The sequence below is a fragment of the Megalopta genalis genome, chromosome 10, assembly GCF_051020955.1.
Source record: "Megalopta genalis isolate 19385.01 chromosome 10, iyMegGena1_principal, whole genome shotgun sequence".
Lineage (NCBI taxonomy): Eukaryota > Metazoa > Arthropoda > Insecta > Hymenoptera > Halictidae > Megalopta > Megalopta genalis.
Genome location: NC_135022.1, coordinates 14,313,877 through 14,335,100, shown reverse-complemented (window position 1 = coordinate 14,335,100; position 21,224 = coordinate 14,313,877). Strand labels below are relative to the sequence as shown.

The following is a 21,224-nucleotide window of genomic DNA, read 5'->3' as shown; positions in this document are numbered from 1 at the left end:
GTTTAAACGAAACATAGTTGTCAGAATGTTGAAAATTGTTGAAATTGCGGCCAGCGAAAGATAACACTACCGAACACGCGGCTGTAGTCTCTGTGCATTGTTTCAGAAGAACGAATCTTCTGAAAGCCAACACGTTTTGGGTCAGCAATTTCCATACCCAACGCTGGAGAGTGGAGTTCATTGGATGAATCCGGACAAAAATTTTGGAGGTTACGGGAAAAACAATATTTTTTCGTACCTCCGTCGGAAACGGGTCGTTCATACTTTATAAACAATTTTTTACCGATTTAACATCGACGTTTTCACTTTGCGGGGCAAAGTTAGGCGGATTTTATTCGAAATAAGAAATAACTATTCAAAATAATGGATTATTTAAAATAGTTTGTCATATTCACATTTTACGAGTAGTTTTATTTTCTAGTTTATTCGCATCGATTATTTTAGTCTAAACGTTTTTATTTCGAATACTTGGCTCAAACGAGGTAATAAATACTTTGACGTAGGAGCTGAATAAATTAATTCATTGGAAATATGGGGATATTTGTAGTTCTACCGTATTTGTCTTCAAACGAATTCTCCCCTCAAAAAGTTCGCCAGAGGAACGTCCATATTCAGGTAAATCTACCACTGTTAGCAAATGCGGATGCTGGCGATGTTGGCATGGTGAAAATAGAGAATTTTTGAGGTTTTATTTGATAAAGCGTTTTAAAATATAAAAAATAGAATGAGAAATTATTTTAAATAAATTACAAATAACGTAATAATGTAGGGGAAAAATTATTTGTGTGTTCAAATAAACATGGTTATTTGAAATAACATGTAATTAGAACAATTCAGTTAGAAAATAACATTTACAATTTTTATAAAATCAGAATGTTAAATAAATATTGTCACGAGAGTAATAAGTTCGCGGATCTTTGTTCAAAACAAATATTTCCCAAATTACCTTTGAGAAACAGAAACAGAAAGAAGTTCAATAAAAATGAATTTTTTCTTTTAATAATTTTAATTAACCGAAAATAACTTAGCAATACCCTCCACACTTTTGTTAATGTCTGTGTAATACCTACTCGTTTTTATTAGAAATGCATAAAATTCACAATCTAGTTACAACACTGTTTCTTGAGAATGTAATTTCGAGATTAACGTCCTTAAAGTTTGAAATCATGGTCCTTATAGCTTGCGACTTACTTGGTAAGTTATATGCAGTCTTATAACTTTCGCACTTATGCGAATATTTACGTGAAAATTTTTCAAAATCTTCAGAAACAATGAGGCATTCGTGCCAACGATAAAAACAAATCAATTTTTGACATTTCAATACCGTTACACTCCCTTAATCAATTTCGTATTGAGCCAGTTTTATTTGATTTATTATCCAGATCGTATGGGTCACCAGCGACCCGGTTAGTATTACAAAATCGCAGGGAGCTGTTATCGCTAAATTACAAGAGTTGTTATTATAATAAGGATAGCTCAATATAAAAAAGTATTACAAAATCGCAGGGAGCTGTTATCGCTAAATTACAAGAGTTGTTATTATAATAAGGATAGCTCAATATAAAAAAGTATTACAAAATCGCAGGGAGCTGTTATCGCTAAATTACAAGAGTTGTTATTATAATAAGGATAGCTCAATATAAAAAGGTATTACAAAATCGCAGGGAGCTGTTATCGCTAAATTACAAGAGTTGTTATTATAATAAGGATAGCTCAATATAAAAAAGTATTACAAAATCGCAGGGAGCTGTTATCGCTAAATTACAAGAGTTGTTATTATAATAAGGATAGCTCAATATAAAAAAGTATTACAAAATCGCAGGGAGCTGTTATCGCTAAATTACAAGAGTTGTTATTATAATAAGGATAGCTCAATATAAAAAAGTATTACAAAATCGCAGGGAGCTGTTATCGCTAAATTACAAGAGTTGTTATTATAATAAGGATAGCTCAATATAAAAAAGTATTACAAAATCGCAGGGAGCTGTTATCGCTAAATTACAAGAGTTGTTATTATAATAAGGATAGCTCAATATAAAAAAGTATTACAAAATCGCAGGGAGCTGTTATCGCTAAATTACAAGAGTTGTTATTATAATAAGGATAGCTCAATATAAAAAAGTATTACAAAATCGCAGGGAGCTGTTATCGCTAAATTACAAGAGTTGTTATTATAATAAGGATAGCTCAATATAAAAAAGTATTACAAAATCGCAGGGAGCTGTTATCGCTAAATTACAAGAGTTGTTATTATAATAAGGATAGCTCAATATAAAAAAGTATTACAAAATCGCAGGGAGCTGTTATCGCTAAATTACAAGAGTTGTTATTATAATAAGGATAGCTCAATATAAAAAAGTATTACAAAATCGCAGGGAGCTGTTATCGCTAAATTACAAGAGTTGTTATTATAATAAGGATAGCTCAATATAAAAAAAAATATAATGCTCATAAGTCAAAAACTTCGAGTCAGAACTTCTAAGGATAATTTACTGTATTCTGTTTCCGTTAGAATACAATGTTGTAGTTTACAGATCCGTTGTGGGTAGCTTCTATGACTTGAAATTATTAGCATCTGTGAAGTTGTAGTAATCGTGAATACACAAATACGATTCTTACCCTGGGGGCTCGTAATGGAAACGCTTCTGCAGCCGCACTCTGTGCGAATTAGTTTGAGTAAAGAAATATACTGAATATTAACCCCTAAACATAAATCAACAACAAATTTGTAATTTTTGATAAAACTGATTTACTCCGATGTATGAAATAAGATTTGAAAATTATGATACTTTTACCACATAATATGATTTCAAAGTTACACACAGACCTATAAAAGGATAATGGAGCCCTAAAGACAATTTTCTTGAAAGCAGAGATGTAACAAATTAGCCCTCGGCGGCTTGTAATACGCGATTTTAATACACCCTGAATATGTTATACATACATCTAATCTAAGTGAAAATATTCAAAATAATTATCTAAATTCGAATATGCTATTGGATTTATCTGACCAATGTACAAAAATGATCTTCCACATCCGTTTTGAATCGTCACTTCGAATCTTTCAGTTATACAGAAAAAACTTATCCATTCTTTAAAATAAAGTCATAATTATAATATCTAAAGTATTTCATTATGTTTTCATTTAATAGTCCAATTTCCATGTATGTACATGCAAAATAAGCGATGTATCGTATGCATGATTTATAACAGAAACAATAACACATCGTATCGATTATTTATTTAAAAACAATACTTTATTTACATGATATTAGATAATATTAATTTGTTATTATTCGCGTTCGTGTAAATGGGTCCATTGTTCGACCGCAATTTATATGTTATAATAAGAGCTCAGCTCTGAATTTATGTATTCTCTGTGTAGGACAAATATATTCGTACCGTAACAATGCAGAAACGAAAACAGCTACATCTCCTACATTATTGGTTACTAGACTACGGATTGTAGGCATTTGTTCACAAAAGGTCCACATTATTTAAATGTTTTTAAAATGTATTTAAAATCTTTTGTACAAATTTTTCTTCCACGAAATGTTAATCGACGTAAATGTGTACAAAGAATGGAGAACCTAAACAAAAAAACAAGAAACGGAAATGGATACCTGAGTATCTGATTATACACACAGGACAGCAAACAAATAAAAAATGTTTAACACTTTGACTGTCACGCAAACAGCATCGAAAGTTTCATAGAATTAAAAAAAGAATTAAAAATCAAATTAAAATTAAAAAATGAAGTTGTATGACATGCATACTATATCGGTATATGATTTAAATCCGTGCAAATAACACATAACGTGTACAGTAATTAATACATGAGCCTTTTTCGCTCGCAGTAATTCGTAACAAATGTGATTTATTCGATTTTCGATACTTTTTTAATTTTAGATTACATTTTCAGAGTTCATAGATTTTTGTTCATATTTCAAAATGCAAGATTCGTATGAAATCAAGAGAAATAGTGGGAAAAAGTACAGCTAAAGCTTGTTATCACGGTAATAAGTACTTTTACCCCACCGAATTGGATTCAAGAAACGTAAAATCAGCTGTGAAGCACGGGGATGGGAACGTAATAGTGTGGGGGTGTATTGCTTCATCAGGAGCTGGAAAATGATTAAGGCCTGAATCAATTCCATAACTCTCACGTTTACCAACAAATGAAGTAATTCCGTTTTCATTTAAATAATTAAGGTTTGTTTGTTTATTTTTCATACTATTAATGTTATTGCAGAGAACGTACAATATATATTAATACATATATAATATTATTATACATATTATTATGCATATATTACAATATATGCTAATGTTCTATTAAAGCTCTTTTAATTTCTTCATTGGTACTGTACGAATACTTTTGCTCGTCTCTGAACGTTAAATATATGTAGATAAATGTTGTGCTATTGTATTAATGCTTCGACTGCGGTGGTTGGGTCGTTTTAACTCAAAATATTTATATCGTCACCAAAATCAATTTTCGGCAATTAAATTAAAAAAATTGATGTTACACTCAGAGAGAGAAATAATATAAAGACTAATACGTCTACAAGAAGCACCTTTAAAAATATGTTTTGAAAAATTGATGAAAAAGCCGAGAATGGTCAAAAGTAGACAGCAGATGTTTATGCAAATTTCATATATCAAAGTATGCAATATGTATGTAAAATACATATAAAATGTATGCAAAATATACGTGAAATATAACTAAAATTTTATTGAAAGTAATACACTAGTATACTCTGCTCTTGTTTTTTTTGCCACAATCAGTGGGTGCATTGTATAGATTTTTAGTGAAATCTGGTGATTTTGACCAGCACAATAGATAGATTTAGTGTTAAGTAATCATTGGCGTAACTAGGAACTTTGTATAAGCGATTTTTTAATCAGCTGTTTACTTGACTCTATATATAATTTTATTTAATAATCATTTCAAATAATTATTTGAGACAATCGTGACATTTTTCTTCGAAATTATATCGTGATCTAATTATCAGCTCCGAATCTGATTTACGCTGACATCCTTACTGACATTTTTGCAAAATGATTGTTCAATAATAACACAAACAAAACTGTTCTAAACACAGAATAACACTTCTCTTCCATCTCTCTTTCGCACCAGTGGAATAATTATTTTCTTTCGCACAACAATATTACATGGTCACAGACAAAAATCTCTTAAGGAGAGGTTTTTGAAGAAAAAGTTTTGCTCAAAACAACTTGCTATTTTCATCGTATATTATTTCAAAGATTATATCTTTATGACGAGAATTGGTAAAGATATTTTGATGTAATTCCATTGAAAATTGTCTTTATCATGTTTATTACTTTGTTATATATTTGTATTCGAGGCAAGAGAGAGAGAGAGAGGGAGAGAATAAAAACGAATTTCTATAGAAACATGTTTATTTTTAATAGTTTGTTATTTATACATATATTTATTTATTATTATTTTAATTTTGCATTAGTTAATCTTGTATTATGTGATTTTGGTGTATTCTTTATGATAGCAAACGAAAACAGCCTCTCTACCAGAACTTATGGCGGGAGACGTTTGTTGTACGTAAGAAATCATCAACCTCTGTGAAATCTTTTAATATATTCATTTTCATGTTATATTACTTGATTGTCTCGAAGAAGTTGCTCTGTCAAATTCAAAGAAAGTATGAAACCAATAAATAAGATAATGCAATACTAACAATACAATAAATTAACATAACATATAAATTTCGCAATTGAAAGAAATCGAACCGTTAACAACGATCAACGACTAACGGTAGAAATTCAATCGTTAGTCGTCGATTCATTTTTTGTCGAACTCTGCCACTGGCTCTACCCAACTACGCCAATAACGTAAGTAATACACCGTACCGTTGTGTCTGATCCACGTATCGTGACTATTCTCGACAGGAAGTGCCGATAGTCATCGCCGGAAACAAGCAGGATCTGGCAACCACGCGTAGAGAAGTATCTATCGAGGACGTGAGCGAATGGGTGTTCTGCAAGTTGCCGAAGCTCCGGGCGAAGGTGATGGAATGCTCCGCCAAGGAGGACTACAATATCAAGGACGTTTTCCGCTGTTTCATCACGCTGTCGAAAATCGTGCCGAAGAGCCTTCCCGGTGAAACGGACGAGTCGGGCCTCAGACGAAGATGTTCCGCTTACGGATCGCGCAGGTATCGCGCGCTTGGAAAAACAAAACACGTTTCGTTGTTGTTCGCGGCCGATGCAGTTTCTAATCGCGCGGGATCCGTCCCCTCCTTGCCACGCAAATTTTCTCGCGCGGATCGATTCGTATCACCCCCCCCCCCTCCCCGAGTTAAATTGCTTCTCCACGCGCGACACGACGCGACGCGACACGGCGTGGCGATTCCAGAGGTCTACGCGAAAATTAATTTCCGCTGGTCGACCGCCCCGCTCGACAAAAGGCGAATGAAAAACGCTCGACAATGAGTCGATTAACCGGGCGATCGATCGCGGCTGGTATTCACGGTAGCGTTGGCAACGTTGGTAACGTTGGCTCGCGTTCGGTCGCGTCGCATCGTGACGCGTTGTGAATCGCAACAAGTAAGTATATCGCAACGCGCGAGTAACGAAAAGAATCACGTTGGCATTGGCAGGTCCGGCAGTCCACACGGTAAAACGGCGGTCACCGGCGGGCCGGGAGGGAATTCTCATCAAACGGTCGCGCCGCAATCTTCGACGGTCGCCGGCAACGAGGAAGTCGTCAAGAGCAAACCGCGCAGCCGTAGCTTGATCAGGCGCGCCTCGCGAAAGACGAAGCAACAGATCAGGGACACCCATACCGATGACTGCAACATCTCCTAACTCGATCGTTTTGCCAGCCAGCCCCCTCTTCTCCGCACGCTCCCGCGTACTCACGTTCAACGACTGTAGCATATTTCGGCCGGATGTTGACCCCATTCCGTCGTAGAGATGTGACTATTGCTTATCGATATTGCATCGATATCTTATTGGTACTTAACGACGTATCGGTGATATCGTTAAAGTATCGTTAAGGGAAATCGAGAGACTGATCGTACGGTTTTATCACGACGAGTACTTTACATGTTGTAAATTGTTATATTACAAACAGAAATAATGTGCACATTTTAATCGGTCCACGCTGTTTTAGGAGAAGCTGATTGAACGAATTAATTGAACGAAATTAGCCTGAATCCTGGAAGCATTCCCAGAATGTTAATATTTGTGCTAGTGATCTTAGTCCTTAGTCTAAGATTGTTAGATCTTGAACTTTATTAGCTGCGTTAATAAATATAAACGAAAATAAAATCGTTTGCAAAAGGTTCAGATTATGGTTAACATTTACAAATATTCTGTTTGCGATCAGTATAAATAGAAGTAAAGACATTTGTTTGAATAATATTATATTATATTATATTATATTATATTATATTATATTATAATATTATATTATATTATATTATATTATATTATATTATAATATTATATTATATTATATTATTATGTTATATTATATTATATTATATTATATTATATTATTATGTTATATTATATTATATTATATTATATAACAATAGATTCATCACATTTTACTCTGAAGCTACCATTCGTCTTAACGATATCTTAACGATATATCGATATGTTGAATTATCGGTGACACATCCGTATTATTGATATTTACTGAAAACAGCGTCGATAGTCACAACTCTATTCCATTACGGATCATTCCTTCTCCCGTGAGAACATACAATGCCAGCTGGATCGAGAGGGCGAGATAAAGCCAGTAGGTACGGAGCGGAATCGATGTTCCAATGTCGCGTCGATTTCAAGAACGAAACCCAACCGCGAACGTTCCACCCGGTCCCGTTTCCCAAAAACGTTCGCAAGCAGCTTTGTTGCCGTCGAACAACGTTTTCCCCTGTTACGAGTCGTCCGATCCCCGAACGAAGAGACTGTACCGGTACCTCCTGGTTAGTTCCAACATTTTTACAAGCGTCGTTTCCGTCGAAATTGTTCGATCGGGTCGTCGCGCCCGAGCATATTTTCGATACCGATCGAAATCAGGCCAACCACGCACTGGTTGTCTTCAAGTTTGCTCGACCATTCGCTCGTAAAACGTAGACGTCCACGAGTTTCAACTAGGTATACGCGGATACCCGAGCCTCGGTTTGGGTCGGATCGGATCTGAATCCCAAAAGCTTGTAATCAGTAGCTGTTAGAGGACACTAGCTTACCTCTTTTAACCTTTTAGGTACGGCTGAATTCTGCGCGAGGCTATTTCTCTGGACGGCAGAGTCTGATATGTACTGTACAGAGTCTGATACTGTATATTCTGTCTGTATATACAGGGTGTCCCAAAAATGTCTCGCAATCCGAAAGTGGCGGGTTCCTCAGGCCATTTGAAGCAACTTCTTCCTTTGCAAAAATTTTCTCCGAGGCACCGTTAACGAGTTATTAAAGAAAAACAGTGACCAATGAGAGACGAGCTCAGCTGGCGCGAGGCGATCGAGCCAATAAGCGGAACTCGACTTCGCGCGCTGGTTGGCTGAGCCGCCTCGCGTCAGCCGTACTCGATTCTTATTGGTCACTGTTCTTCGTTAATAACTCGTTAACGGTGCCTCGGAGAAAATTTTTGTAAAGGAAGTAGTTGCTTCAAATGATCCGAGGAACCCGCCATTTCTGAATTGCGAAACATTTTTCGGACACCCTGTTGACTGTTATAAATCGATGCGAAGACAAAAGAAGTGTGAAACAATGCATATGAAGACGATTATTTGGTTCAAACGATGAGCGAGTGAGCTATTAGAGCAAGCCACTATAGTGGCGCGTCGTCCAGAGAGATGACATCCGCGGAAGCCACTATAGTGGCGCGTCGTGCCTAAAAGGTTAATAATTGTAATAAGTAGAAAATAATAAAACAGTATTTTCAAATGCTTCTAATCCTTCACAGTTTTCTATCCGGAGTCTAGTAAACATGTATAAAACTCCGCACAAGAAAGAAATATGTCTTAAAATACGTATATATGTAGTGTGGTATAATATTATTTCATTGCTTTGATATTTTATTTCTTGAATATTCAAGTCCATACAAATCATAAAAATATATCAAGGTTTCCGTAACTCGTTTACACGGAAATATTAGTTAACGAATTTAACCATCGTGCATACTTACGTGATTACAAACTTTCGATATCCCGATCCGACCCGCGCAGCCCTAGTTTCAACGACAACTGTCGGAGATCGCCGGAATCAAAGTCGGGGAAGGAAGAAACGTTTGTGTCCATCACTGTGAAATTGTAAACAGCTCCACTAAACGGTCGCGCGACTCGAAGGTGACAGCGCGTGCCCAGCCTAATACGCGATTTGGACCGAGCGTGTCCCGACAAATATCCTCTCCGTCCTCTTGTTGTATGTACATAGGCATAGTCCGGCATTGTGGCCCGTTGCTCTTTTCAGCGATAATCGAAGAGAAAAGGCTGCGAGACAACGAATCCACCGAACACCCGGGAATAGAGCGAGCTGTGTACACACGTAAACAGGAATCGCGTATCGAGCGAGTCGGAGTTTGGTCTTCGCACAACAAGCTTAGGGTCGAAAACGTCAATTGTGTTCCAGTGAACGAAAGCCGCTTCTTGACATTTTTGTGCGCTGTTTTTACCCGTCGTTCTCAAACATTGAGCACGGCGTGTCCAATTTTCACCTTGAACATTGTTTTACGTTTAGTTATGAAAGCTGTTAGGTTGTTACATATGAAATGTCCTATTTTATGATACCAATAGTGTATGAAGTGCAAATTTATGATATAATATTATTCCGAGGCTTAGAATGTTAGATACCTAATGTGAATTACAAGTAGAATTTCTTTTTGGATCAACGCGATTATCGTATACTGTTCTTATGCGATGAATAATTAAGCGTTAATAATATTAACGCTTTGTTTCGCCGAGGTATGGTAAATAAACTCACCATTTGTTGATAGTAGGAGACCAAAAATAGAAATAACGATTTTATAAATAAAGTATCTCATCGATTAAAATATTTCTACTATAATGGAATTAAAAAACTTGTAATTCATTGACAAAATGAGTTGATTACGATGATGACTGCTTTGATTAATAACTTTTATGTGAACAAAAATTATGATTTCCTTGAAGTTATTGTTAAAAATCAGGCATTTCACATGTAAAAACCTAATAGATAAATGTTTCTTATGTAAAACGATCGTATAGACTCTTGAAAATAAAATATGTAGGATGTTCCGTTTAACTGAAATTAACTGAATATTTAACTGAATATTGCACCAGGAGTAAGAAGCTAGGTAAGTTGGAGAAAAGATAACTGTTTTGTTTTTTTTAAATATCAGTACATTATAAATTCAATTGAGTGTAGTTAAGAGAGGATTATATTCGTTTCTTAAACAAATTAATATCTTTGTAATAACTTCAACCTGTTGTGAAGTATACAATATATTTTAGTTGAACGGAACAGCTCATATTTTGGCTGTAAGAATCTAAGGCAAAATGTAAGTATTCCACGCGGTATAGTAGACTGTTTTCGTAAAGGAACCATATCAAAGAATGCTACAACGCTGATTTCGTTTCTTGCCAAATTATTTTATTTTCTCGATCATAAAAGAAATCTATCATAGTTTTCGTTGACGGGTTCCATACGAAAAACATAAGTCTTATCGCGCAACGTACTTAAATTAGGCCCGCCATTTCAAAAGATAAAATTCATATTTGTAAGCAGCGCGCGGAAATCTATTAGGTTAACTGAAAAATAATTGCGGTTGCCTGGAGTTATTTTATTTTAAGTACGTGGTCTCATAACGGAGCTAATCAAAATAGGGATCATCAGTTTTTACACTTTTTCAATCTAGCAACAAGTTTAATTCATTCTGGTTTTATAAAATTCTTGATTTTCATTCAAGAGATAACAAATGAATCAGTAATGGATTCTCTTGAATAAAAAGAAAAATTATAATAACTTAAAAATGGTTTTCGACCATGATCGACAGCGTGTGTCGCAAACAACGTTGCGACAGATAAATAAATTGATTCATATGACGCTGACCTTACATACTTACCATATATTTCAACGTTTGAAAATACGTTTACCACAATAGAATTTTCAACAATCGACTGCTAGAAAAATTCTTTAACATTCATACGCTTCATCCGTAGTTTAAATTTATGTTTTTAATTTTTAAAGGTCAAAATGTTATAAAATTATATCAATTATATGCAGTTTAAAGAAAAAAGCTGTATGCGGTCCCATACATATTTTGATTATTTTCCTTACGAGGTAAAAAAATTAAAGGTGATCGTTGAAAACCGCAATTACTTTGCGGCTAACCTAACATAAGAAGTATCGATTGGTTATTGCAAACATGTAAACAAAGTTAAAATTTATCGAGCAGTGTAGTCAGGGTAAATGGATGAATACTGAGATGTCGCTGGTGAAAACGCTTCGCGATGCAACTCCATTGTATCGCTATTTGCACGGATCCTACAAAACCAACCTACTATACGGAAGATAATGCCGAAGCGTTCCCTTTTAGAAACTCAGTCGTGTAAGTCGATTCCGAGTCGCTCCAGATACAAATACCAATTATTGCCCTTGAACGTATAAATACGTATTCATACGCTCGCATACGCGCAAATTTGCTGCAGATACGTGCACGTCTGTGTATGCGATGCGATCGCATTTCTCCCTTTCTCGTACAAACACACCAGACCAATTTTACCAAATATATATTTTGTGACTGTCTGTTCGTCTAAAGTGTAAGCACAAAGCAATTTTCTGTATTCATTGAGAACGCAACGTACTTCTCCATCGTTGCGCATACGTGAATTCGGTGCGTTTGTTCAAACGACTTCGAGCGCGTTATGCAAGGAAGCTATAAGAAAAAAAAACAAAAAAGGAAAACAGTAAAAAAAAATAGATATTTTTATTACTAAACGTTGAAATCTTTTTTCCTATCTTAATCTAGCATGCTTCTACGCTCGAACTCTGTGCGCGAACTTGTCGATGCGCCATTATTTTGTTCTAGTAGTCTTTTGTATCGCATTAGCGTTCCGCTATAGCTACGTAAATATTTGAAGAAACAAAACGAATGCTGTATCGATATCAAATCAAAATTGTATTGGTAAATACAATAAATGTAAATAAACGATGAAAAATATGCTACGCATATGTATATCGCGAAGGGATAGAGCGAATAAATACTTCAACGCGACCAGATAAGCTCTTCTATTCTCCGTGTTACAAATGTGAACTGCACCACCGGTTGTAGTCTTTTCTGCTGTTGCTATTGTTATCGATGTTGTAGCCTGTAGTAGTCGTAGCCGTCGTCGCCATTTATATTACAATAAAATAAGGCGGCAACAAAATTGAGTGGAAAACGCATCAAGAAATTTATCAAGAAGAGATGGTAGTAACGTTGGAATTGGTATCCGAGTTACATCCGTTATCAGTTCCGTGAAATAAATTTTTGAAATGTTGAACGTAAGCCTGGCAGTGTTCTCCCTTCGCGAAGGCTGTCGAATTGTGCAGCCTTAAGTTACGCTGTTCGAAGAACTTGAAAACTGAAAAAAATAATGTAGTGTCCTCCGTGGCTTTCGCTGCTTCCAAGATTTTCCTGGCGGATACTTGATCCGCCTTTCCCACTGACCGAACATATCTGAAATAGAAAGCAAAATACAATATACGATAAAAACAAACAGTGAAGAGATCCTACATGTAGTAAACATTCGATAAGTAGCTGTGCTAGGAGTTATAGAATTGTTTATGTTATAACGCAGGGCTGTTTAAAATCTGGCCCGCGGGCATACCTACTGTATTTATATATACAATCCCATTTTTAAAAATCGATATCCTCTAAATCTTGGATGATGCGACAAACAAAAATCTCTCAGGAAATTGAGGTACTTAAAGATGCTCATATTAGACGGAACACCTTGAATACATACAAAATTTAAAATATATCGCGAAACTCTCTTAGAAAATAGAATTGACCTTGAAATTTCCTGAAACCCTCCACCTACAAGAAATGTTATGGCCACCTAGATATTATACGACTATAATAAAAAAAATTGAAATATTTCTGTAAAACAATATTGTATGTATACGCAATTTCCATGATTGAAAGTATGAGAATTAAATGCGACACTTTATGTATTCTTCCTAGGCGATAGAGTAGAGTGTACGAGTACGGGCAATGCCAGTGAGCGAGGGGCGTTTCCAACAGCCATCTGTTGAGCAGCTACTTATCAAATGCTTACTGTACAATGGAAGCGATAGTACAACTTACCGCAATGCTTGTAAAATATGACCTTTCGAAAGAAGAACTTCAATTATTTCTTCGTGAGCATTCCCGAGTCTTTTCAGCATATCCAAGGCAAGCTGATGAGCAGCCGGATAAAGATTCTCCAAAGAGAGCAATAAACATGCCAAAGGTTTCGAATCTGCTACCACGTGATATTGCAACAACTGATGAAGCTGGTAATATGCTTTCCGCTGCACTAACGTCGTGATTAGCAACTCGTGTAAGTAATGTTGTACAGGTATTCCATGTTCAGTCAAGGATCTAAAACGACAGGAATGTCACGGACATTGTCCAGCAAACGATAAACGATACCAAGTGTATAAAAGTACCTAATATATTCGAGAAGTACCCATACAATCATTTTTGGTTCAATCGTATTTTCCGGGAATTTTGATAATATGTAACTATAAGTGTCGCTCTGATCGAGCAGAAGCTTGTATTTATAGTTCTCGGGAGGTACACCGATGCTTTTTACATTATTTTGTAAAGGAGTCCCCATCTAAAAAATAAACAAATATATTAAACAAAAGAGAAATTTATATACTAGAATAAACAATATAATTACCTGACTTTGAATTTCGCTTTCCAAATAATTTCTATATACGGAATTCAGTTTATCGAATATAACCGGCATGTCCATCAAACTGACAGGCAGCTGTATCATAAAGCTCTGTAGTACCTGCACCAACACTTGTTTTGCGTTCGTTCGTTGCATCAAAAATTCTACCAGCAATACTTTGTCCGTAATAAGTTTGACCAACGCATCCAGTTTCAACTCCACGTACCTAACGTGGATCCCAAACAGACGATTAGCTTCTCAGTATTTATTTTTCATATATTCCTAATACTATATGTTCGAATTTTAATGGACTTACCTACCATAGGCAACCTAGCTTCACATCTATCACGATGTTTGGCTGGAAAACGACCCAGTTTGGTGAATCTATGAAACGTTGAGGAAAACTAATGGCTAATTTATATATGGTTCAATATATAAATTACGTATGAAATACACATTGTTTTGTCAAGGATACATAATTGACATGGTTGATAAGCTTGCTCTGATAAAGTTGCCCCTGGCACTTTCAAACTATACGGCTTGATGGCTTTTGCTGGTGCTACGCTATTATGATGCATTACGGTTCCATCGCTCACTCCCGGCAACATAATGTCAAAAATCATTGAGGTCTAAAAACCAGTTACTTCGTTTTAGTTTTCATCTCTATTTCCATTCTTCAAACTCCCATTACACATGCTTACTCACTTTTGAAGCTTGATGGTGAACAATGATGAGATTATCGACAACATTAATGGCAAATCTACCACTGACATCGAGTTGCAAAATATGACTTCGCTTGATCATTGTCATCCTGTAATAATAAAATGCCAACTAGAATGTGAATAACCAATATCGCAAAACATGCGAGTATTATACTTACTTATGGACAGTGTATACATAGACGGATGCAGTTCCTGTTGAACGATTTGCTCCTGGTTGATGTCGCAATAAGATAATACAAGGTGTTCCATACAAAACTGCTAATGCCACATCCCGTTCGCAAACCGCTAACTTACCTGGTTTTGTTGCACCAGGTTCCACTGAAACAATGAATTATAATTTTGTTATTTTTCATTCTACCATATTGTCTGTAATTATTAATTATTTTACTTTATCTAACTTTCAAATTTTGTCAATTTATGGAGATTTCCAGGTGTTACATGTAATGCTTGCATTTGATTCCCCATTGTACCAGACGATAAAAGCACTAGATAGCTTTGTGGGCAATAAACAAACCAGTTGACACCTAAACTTAAGCATTTTAGTGCCCGAACATTTCGTTTTTCTGGATTTACCTAAAACATAGACAAATCTATAAGAAATCAATTGTTTTGCATAGATACAGTGCAAATGTATCTTTAAAATATTTCTTTCCCTACTTGAAACAACTCAACTCCATAATCAGTAACAAATAATATTTCATTTCCATGAGTCCAAACAAATCCCAATATAGTTGCATTTTTTCCTTTACATGGTTGCGAGTATTCAATATTATCTAATCCTGTGACAGGAGAATAATTAACAAATTCTACTGATGCATTGTTACGTTGGATAGCTAATATATTCATATCAGGAGAAAACTTGATAGAAATCACAGGCCCTTTGTCTTCCATTCGAAAGTTTAGATTTTGGTTTGGTCCTTTAACTAATACGCTTGCAACTCCCCCTGATCGAACAGCAAATACCTAAATACCAAATATTTTGTTTTAACATCTTTGTAATAATTGACACTCCTTTTTTCATTTACTCACTTGCTGTTTTGAGTCATCGAAAAAAACATTGGTAAGACAACTAACTGATTCAAATTTAATTGGATCAGAAGATAGTTCCAAGTAATAATTGCCATCTGTATCGTGCTCCTCGACTGCCATGTCACACTGCTTTTACACTGTTGCTGTCAATATTATTCCTTCTGTTTGAATATTATAATCTTTTCTTTGCTTCCCTATAAAACTGTCTCTACTTACAAAACCTTTACAATAAGCAATTCTGTTTTGACTATGTCTTTGTCACCGTGTTATTTCATAAACATTTTCCACTTACAAAATAAACATTTTTCAACATCAAATCACTTTAGTATAACAAAATATTAAATTTCCTGACGAACTAAATCCTCTTAAAATAAAAAGCACCTTCTGATGGCAATATGCTTTTTATCTAATACACATTCAACATTATGCACAAAGTACGAATGACGTTGAGTGACGTTTAACCATTTGATCATAAAACAACATGTAAAATGTATACAGTAATACCCATCTTTCTGCACAATTTTTTTTTCTTAAGTTTTTACAAGTATCCCCACCATTTTACTGCGCATCCAGCTCCGCACAGTTGCTTTAAATGTATTGTATCTCAAGTTTCATTATCCTTCCATTTGCATGTTCGTAAAGGTTAGTGCTGAAAAATGAATTTAACAAGTAGAACTATTTTTACAAGATTGGGAAAACAGTGTAAAGCAAATCTAGTTCAGTTTTTAAATAAAGATCATTGCTCTCAATCTTGCGATGCTATCCATATTCAGAAAAGATTTAAAACACGACTAAGTAAACCTAACCTGTATGTGGGTAAAAACAAAGCAAGGAAATTTATTGAATTGCCTGAAACACTTGGGCCTTTTGGATATTTCTTGCTGGCAAGTTGAAAATATATTAAAAATTACATTTTACAAGTAATTGAATATTAATTTTGCAATAATTGTCATACAATTCTTTTGGGCTTAAATGACCATATTAACAAGTGTAAATAATATAGAGCATTCCAATTGGTACATTTCTGCTTGGCACATGGCAATTGAAAAGACTTAAATGGAAAGTCAACCTAATACAAAATCTGAATGAACGCATTTCTCACGAACCTCTTCAACTACCAAATGAGTAAGATAAATGACATAAACATATAAAATTTTATAACCTGAACTTACAAGGGAGTTTATTTAGTTTACAGCAACTAGAGGAAATGGAATATTATCCTTTTAAAGTTAAAGGAACATTTTTGTATGATCAAGAATTTCCTATAGGTCCTAGAAGTTTAATAGTGGATGGCGATTCTTCTAGTCAAGGTTCTTTTTTAGGAAATAAAGATACCTATCAAGGATATTACATTATTACGCCTTTCAAATTATCAGATCAGGAGTAAGTTATTGCAAAAAGATCATGATTTTGAATGGAATATATTTTCCAATGTTTCCTTGTTATTGCAATTTATGAAATGTATTTCAGTTTGACAATCCTGGTAAATCGTGGTTGGGTTCCTAAGACATTAAAAAACGCAAATACAAGGCAGTATACTCAGGTAAAAGGTGAGGTGGAAATTGTAGGTGTTTTAAGATTGAACGAGAAACGGCCACAGTTTCTACCAAAAAATTCTTCAAAGGATGATGTATGGTACTATAGGTAAGAGAAGATAATATTACAACATATTGGGAAAATCTATCTAAACGTTTTACCACAATGTGCTGATACCAATACTATTTTCCAGAGATGTGTCTGCAATGGCTGAGAAAGGAAAGACAGCTCCTATATACCTTGATATGAAAAGCGATAAAAACTTTCCCAAGTATCCAATAGGAAGTCAAACAAAAGTGAAAATAAGAAATGAGCATTTAAGTTATATCATCACATGGTATTCTCTTTCTGGGTTTACTGCATATATGTGGTATAAGCTAATCATTAAAAACAAACCATTATAATGTAATTATCTAATGGTTAAAAATTGGGAATACAGAATGAAATAAGTCAAAGTTTGTAGAAGTTTTTATTTTAGAATATAACAAAGTGAATGTTTCATACTAATCAGAGAATAGTATTATCTTCATCAAAACCATCGTTTATTATTATTATTATTATTATTATTACTGCTGTTATTATTATTTCACTGTTATTATTACTATTATTATTATTATTACTATAATATTATTACATATTATTATAACAACAACAATGATAACCACTACCAACGAAACTGTCAACAATGGTCCTGATATACAATTACAAATACAGAAGTCAGCATAGAAAATACAAGTATGAAAATATACCATACAAATATGAAAATACACCATGTACATGCTACATCGACTTTTCTTTCGTTTCATTTTTACATCGCGTAGTGTAGTGGAGCCGGGTTACTGTGGTGTAACCAATTGCTCTGCCTTTGGTTTATTATCGGGTATAATTAACTTTATATTAATTGAATAATACATATTAAATTTGTTTATTTTTGAATAAAAAAATTAATGTCTTATTCGGTAAATATAAGGTTAATTATTCCCGAAAACAAATGAAAGGCACAGCAATTAGTCACCTCCCCCCCCCATTCGGCTCTACTACCCTATCTATTACTCTAACACGATTGATTGAAGGGCAACCACGAGGTCACCTTCCAAAGATCACGGATCCTAAGACCCGCAAGCAATCGTACGAATGATAATTGCGACAAAGGAGGGCGCCTTTATTTGGCATTACTTTACTTTGTCTTTGACAGTTGTAACAACCTTTTACGCCCTATATCCTGCATGTTTCCTTCGACACACCATTACATTTTACGAGAGAAAATTTCGTAGATGTGTACATGCCTGATCACAGCTTGGTGAGAATGTGTTATGATTTCTCGATATTATGTGTGTGTCATTAGTATATCTAATTTCGAAACCGCTCTAAATCGATACAATCTCCGGCAATAATTTATTTTGTACAATCTTGCCGTTCTACATATGAATTGAATTATGGAGCAGTTTCGTCCGAATGCCACAACTTTCATTGATAAAATTCACCTATTTTAATATAAATTATCTAATATTCCCGCTAATCCAAAAGCGATATTAATTTTTCTCGCCAATCCCATGATTTGACTGAATCTATTGACCATCGAAACAAGAAATGTGAAGATAAGGTACGCGAGATCACGACATTTCAAAAGTTCTTTGTGCTTGCCTTTAAAAACTCGCTAATCATCGAAAGATGCCCTACATAGATAATTTCGGAGACCAAGTACCTAAGCTAAAGCCGGAACCCGTTATACATATTTTCAAGTTGATCGGATCGAGGAACGCAGCATGTCGAAATCTGGCGGGCTTTTGTTGTGCACGTGCAATCTCTTCTTTCTTCTCTCGACAAACAGCAGAACGATCGAAGAAGTAACACAGTTCGTGATGCTAATTTCGCCTGCGAAATGGCATACGTTTGCCTTTATTGTCCCGGTTGTTACAACGTTATTAAATTCAGACGGGTAAATGTAACAAGCGTTAATGCTACTTCGTGCGTCGGGGTACACTCTAAAACTGAACGTTTCTGTTTTCTATATACTCGATTACATACACGATTAACGATGTAGAGGTTCTTTCGAAAGTATAAAACACGAATTGCAGATCGCTCGATTTGCTCGGTTCAAAAACATCCTTCACATAAGGCTAGGTAAAAAGCTGTGGCGACATAATAAGCAGCGATCCAATCGTGTCTGAGATATTCGATTAACATTTTCACATGTGTGAAAAATGCAATAAAACATGTGTAAAACAAACCATCCACCATAAATACATAAAATTTACGAATCATTAACAACAACAATAGTTAACCATTTCAATGGCATATCTAGGTGTTCAATTTACAAATTAAAACATTCAATATCTCAGGAACGATTACCTTAACGACCGGTATTTGTGAACGCATTTTTGTTGATTTCAACCAATGTCGCCCCCAATTTCGTGAATCTTCCTGAACAACTATACCCATGAAAATCCTGTTCCGCTCCCTCCCACTTTTTACAAGACTATCCTTTTCCCGTCTGCGCTGACCTGAGACTGTCGACAAACGACTCGGTTTTTGTTAGGCACGAGCCTCTGGCGAAGGCATTTTATTTTCCCGAAAGCAATCGATTCTCAAAGGTATCCGAGCAAGGGGTTTCCCCTCGGATCTCTCATCGCGTCTATCGAATTTCATTCGAGTTGTGATCAAGCAGGTCGTCGAATTACAGAGAACACGTCCGGTAAAGATACACGCGATCACCATTGCACTATCTACAATCTACGAGTTTAATTCGCCCCTTATCCTCCCCATCTCCGCTCCTCATAATCGCGACACCGAAGAACAATGAGTCGGTTCCGAGCGGTTTACTCGTTCAGAACGCAGGTTCGGACGAGAGCATTGGTGACAGCATACGGGTCGCAGTTGCTGCTCGGTCTCCTGTCCTCCAAGTATCCTTTCCTGTCTTCCGCGACGCCGCGCGGAATACGAATGCTGACATTGCGGTTCGCAACGCCGGCGCTGAAATCGTGTATACTGCTTGTCTCGCATTTCCCGGTCAAGCGGCGCTCGTTGTCCTTCCCTCCGCGCGGGTCGTACGCCTGGATGTGTCTGAGGTGTTGTTTGCTCAGTTTGTCGATCGCTTTTTCGATCTCCACGATTCCGTTATTCGCGCGCATCGACTTCGTCGAGAAGTTGGTGTGCGCGCCGGCACCGTTCCACGAGCCCTCCATGGGCTTCGGGTCCAGCGTCACGATCACGCCGTACTCCTCGGCGACCTGGTGCAGAATGAACCTGGCGATCCAGAGATCGTCGCCGGCGGATATGCCGCTGCACGGGCCCACCTGGAACTCCCATTGGGACGGCATCACCTCGGCATTGGTCCCGGCCATTTTCACGCCCGCGTACATACAGGCCCGGTAATGAGCCTCGACGATCTCGCGGCCAATCACTTTGTTGGCGCCGACGCCGCAGTAATACGGGCCCTGGGGGCCCGGGTAGCCGTTCTTCGGCCAGCCAAGGGGCCTGCCGTCGGTGTCCAGGAAGGTGTACTCCTGCTCGATACCGAACCACGGGTCCTCGTCTTTGACCGCCTCCATCGCCTCGTTGCATTTGTAGCGCTTGTTCGAGGCGGTCGGCGTCTTGTCGCTGTTGTAAGTGTCGCACAGCACCAGCTTGTTCATGCCGCGGCGGAACGGGTCGTTGTAGATCGCCACGGGGAACAGATAAATGTCGCTGTTCGCTCCGTCCGCCTGGTACGTCGAGCTTCCGTCGTACGTCCAAATCGGTAACTCTGAAAACAAAAGGAGTCCTGTGAGTCGCGAGCTATAATAACGTGTCCCGGTGATTCAGCCTTATCGCCGGGCTTTAAGCGTGATGGAACGTTTTCTCGTTCGCGGAAATGCTGGGATTCCAAGCTCGCGTTTGTCTCCCCCCCCCCCCCCCCCCCGATGATGTCCGATCATCTGTCGCGATAGCATAGCAAGGTACGAATTCCGTCCGGGTTGTGCACTCTTAATCGACGACGTGTTCGCAGAGACATTTCCATACAGTCGATGCTCCGCGAATGTTTAATGGTCGCGTCGTCGCGCGCGGA

At 36.6% G+C, this 21,224-nt stretch overlaps 4 protein-coding genes across 6 annotated transcripts in view; 2 read left to right on the top strand and 2 right to left on the bottom strand.

Annotated features, from left to right (window-relative positions):
- LOC117220183 (GTP-binding protein Di-Ras2) overlaps positions 1-12,514 on the top strand; it is a 76,454-nt gene extending 63,940 nt beyond the window's left edge. Inside the window, exons 4-5 of the mRNA XM_033469907.2 lie at positions 5,929-6,194; positions 6,639-12,514. Coding sequence (XP_033325798.1) covers positions 5,929-6,194; positions 6,639-6,846 — 474 coding nt within the window. The 3' untranslated portion in view covers positions 6,847-12,514. The remainder of the gene's footprint in view (positions 1-5,928; positions 6,195-6,638) is intronic.
- Positions 12,127-16,080, bottom strand: Bulli (regulator of MON1-CCZ1 complex protein bulli). 3 transcript variants are annotated; one of them, XM_033469944.2, is made up of 12 exons: positions 15,857-16,080; positions 15,641-15,783; positions 15,269-15,574; positions 15,010-15,184; positions 14,770-14,929; positions 14,595-14,700; positions 14,365-14,518; positions 14,210-14,273; positions 13,896-14,115; positions 13,660-13,829; positions 13,316-13,591; positions 12,127-12,685 (listed from the first exon to the last, which is right to left on the bottom strand). In XM_033469944.2, exons 2-12 carry the CDS (start codon positions 15,758-15,760, stop codon positions 12,424-12,426), a joined length of 2,013 nt encoding a protein of 670 aa, XP_033325835.1. In that variant the 5' UTR covers positions 15,761-15,783; positions 15,857-16,080; the 3' UTR covers positions 12,127-12,423. The 3 variants fall into 3 exon arrangements, with proteins under 3 accessions (XP_033325835.1, XP_076380830.1, XP_033325834.1); XM_076524715.1 differs by having other exon boundaries at positions 15,641-15,834; positions 15,933-16,077; XM_033469943.2 differs by having other exon boundaries at positions 15,641-16,080.
- A 69-nt stretch (positions 16,081-16,149) lies between these two features.
- LOC117220204 (surfeit locus protein 1) lies at positions 16,150-17,631 on the top strand. The gene is made up of 5 exons (XM_033469945.2): positions 16,150-16,524; positions 16,644-16,765; positions 16,829-17,023; positions 17,111-17,284; positions 17,370-17,631. The coding sequence occupies exons 1-5, from the start codon at positions 16,297-16,299 to the stop codon at positions 17,578-17,580; spliced, it is 930 nt and encodes a 309-aa protein (XP_033325836.2). The 5' UTR covers positions 16,150-16,296; the 3' UTR covers positions 17,581-17,631.
- Position 17,632: 1 nt separating this feature from the next.
- Positions 17,633-21,224, bottom strand: part of Gs2 (glutamine synthetase 2) — a 60,648-nt gene continuing 57,056 nt past the window's right edge. Inside the window, exon 3 of the mRNA XM_033469940.2 lies at positions 17,633-20,921. Within this exon, the coding sequence (XP_033325831.1) occupies positions 19,996-20,921 (926 nt within the window). The 3' untranslated portion in view covers positions 17,633-19,995. The remainder of the gene's footprint in view (positions 20,922-21,224) is intronic.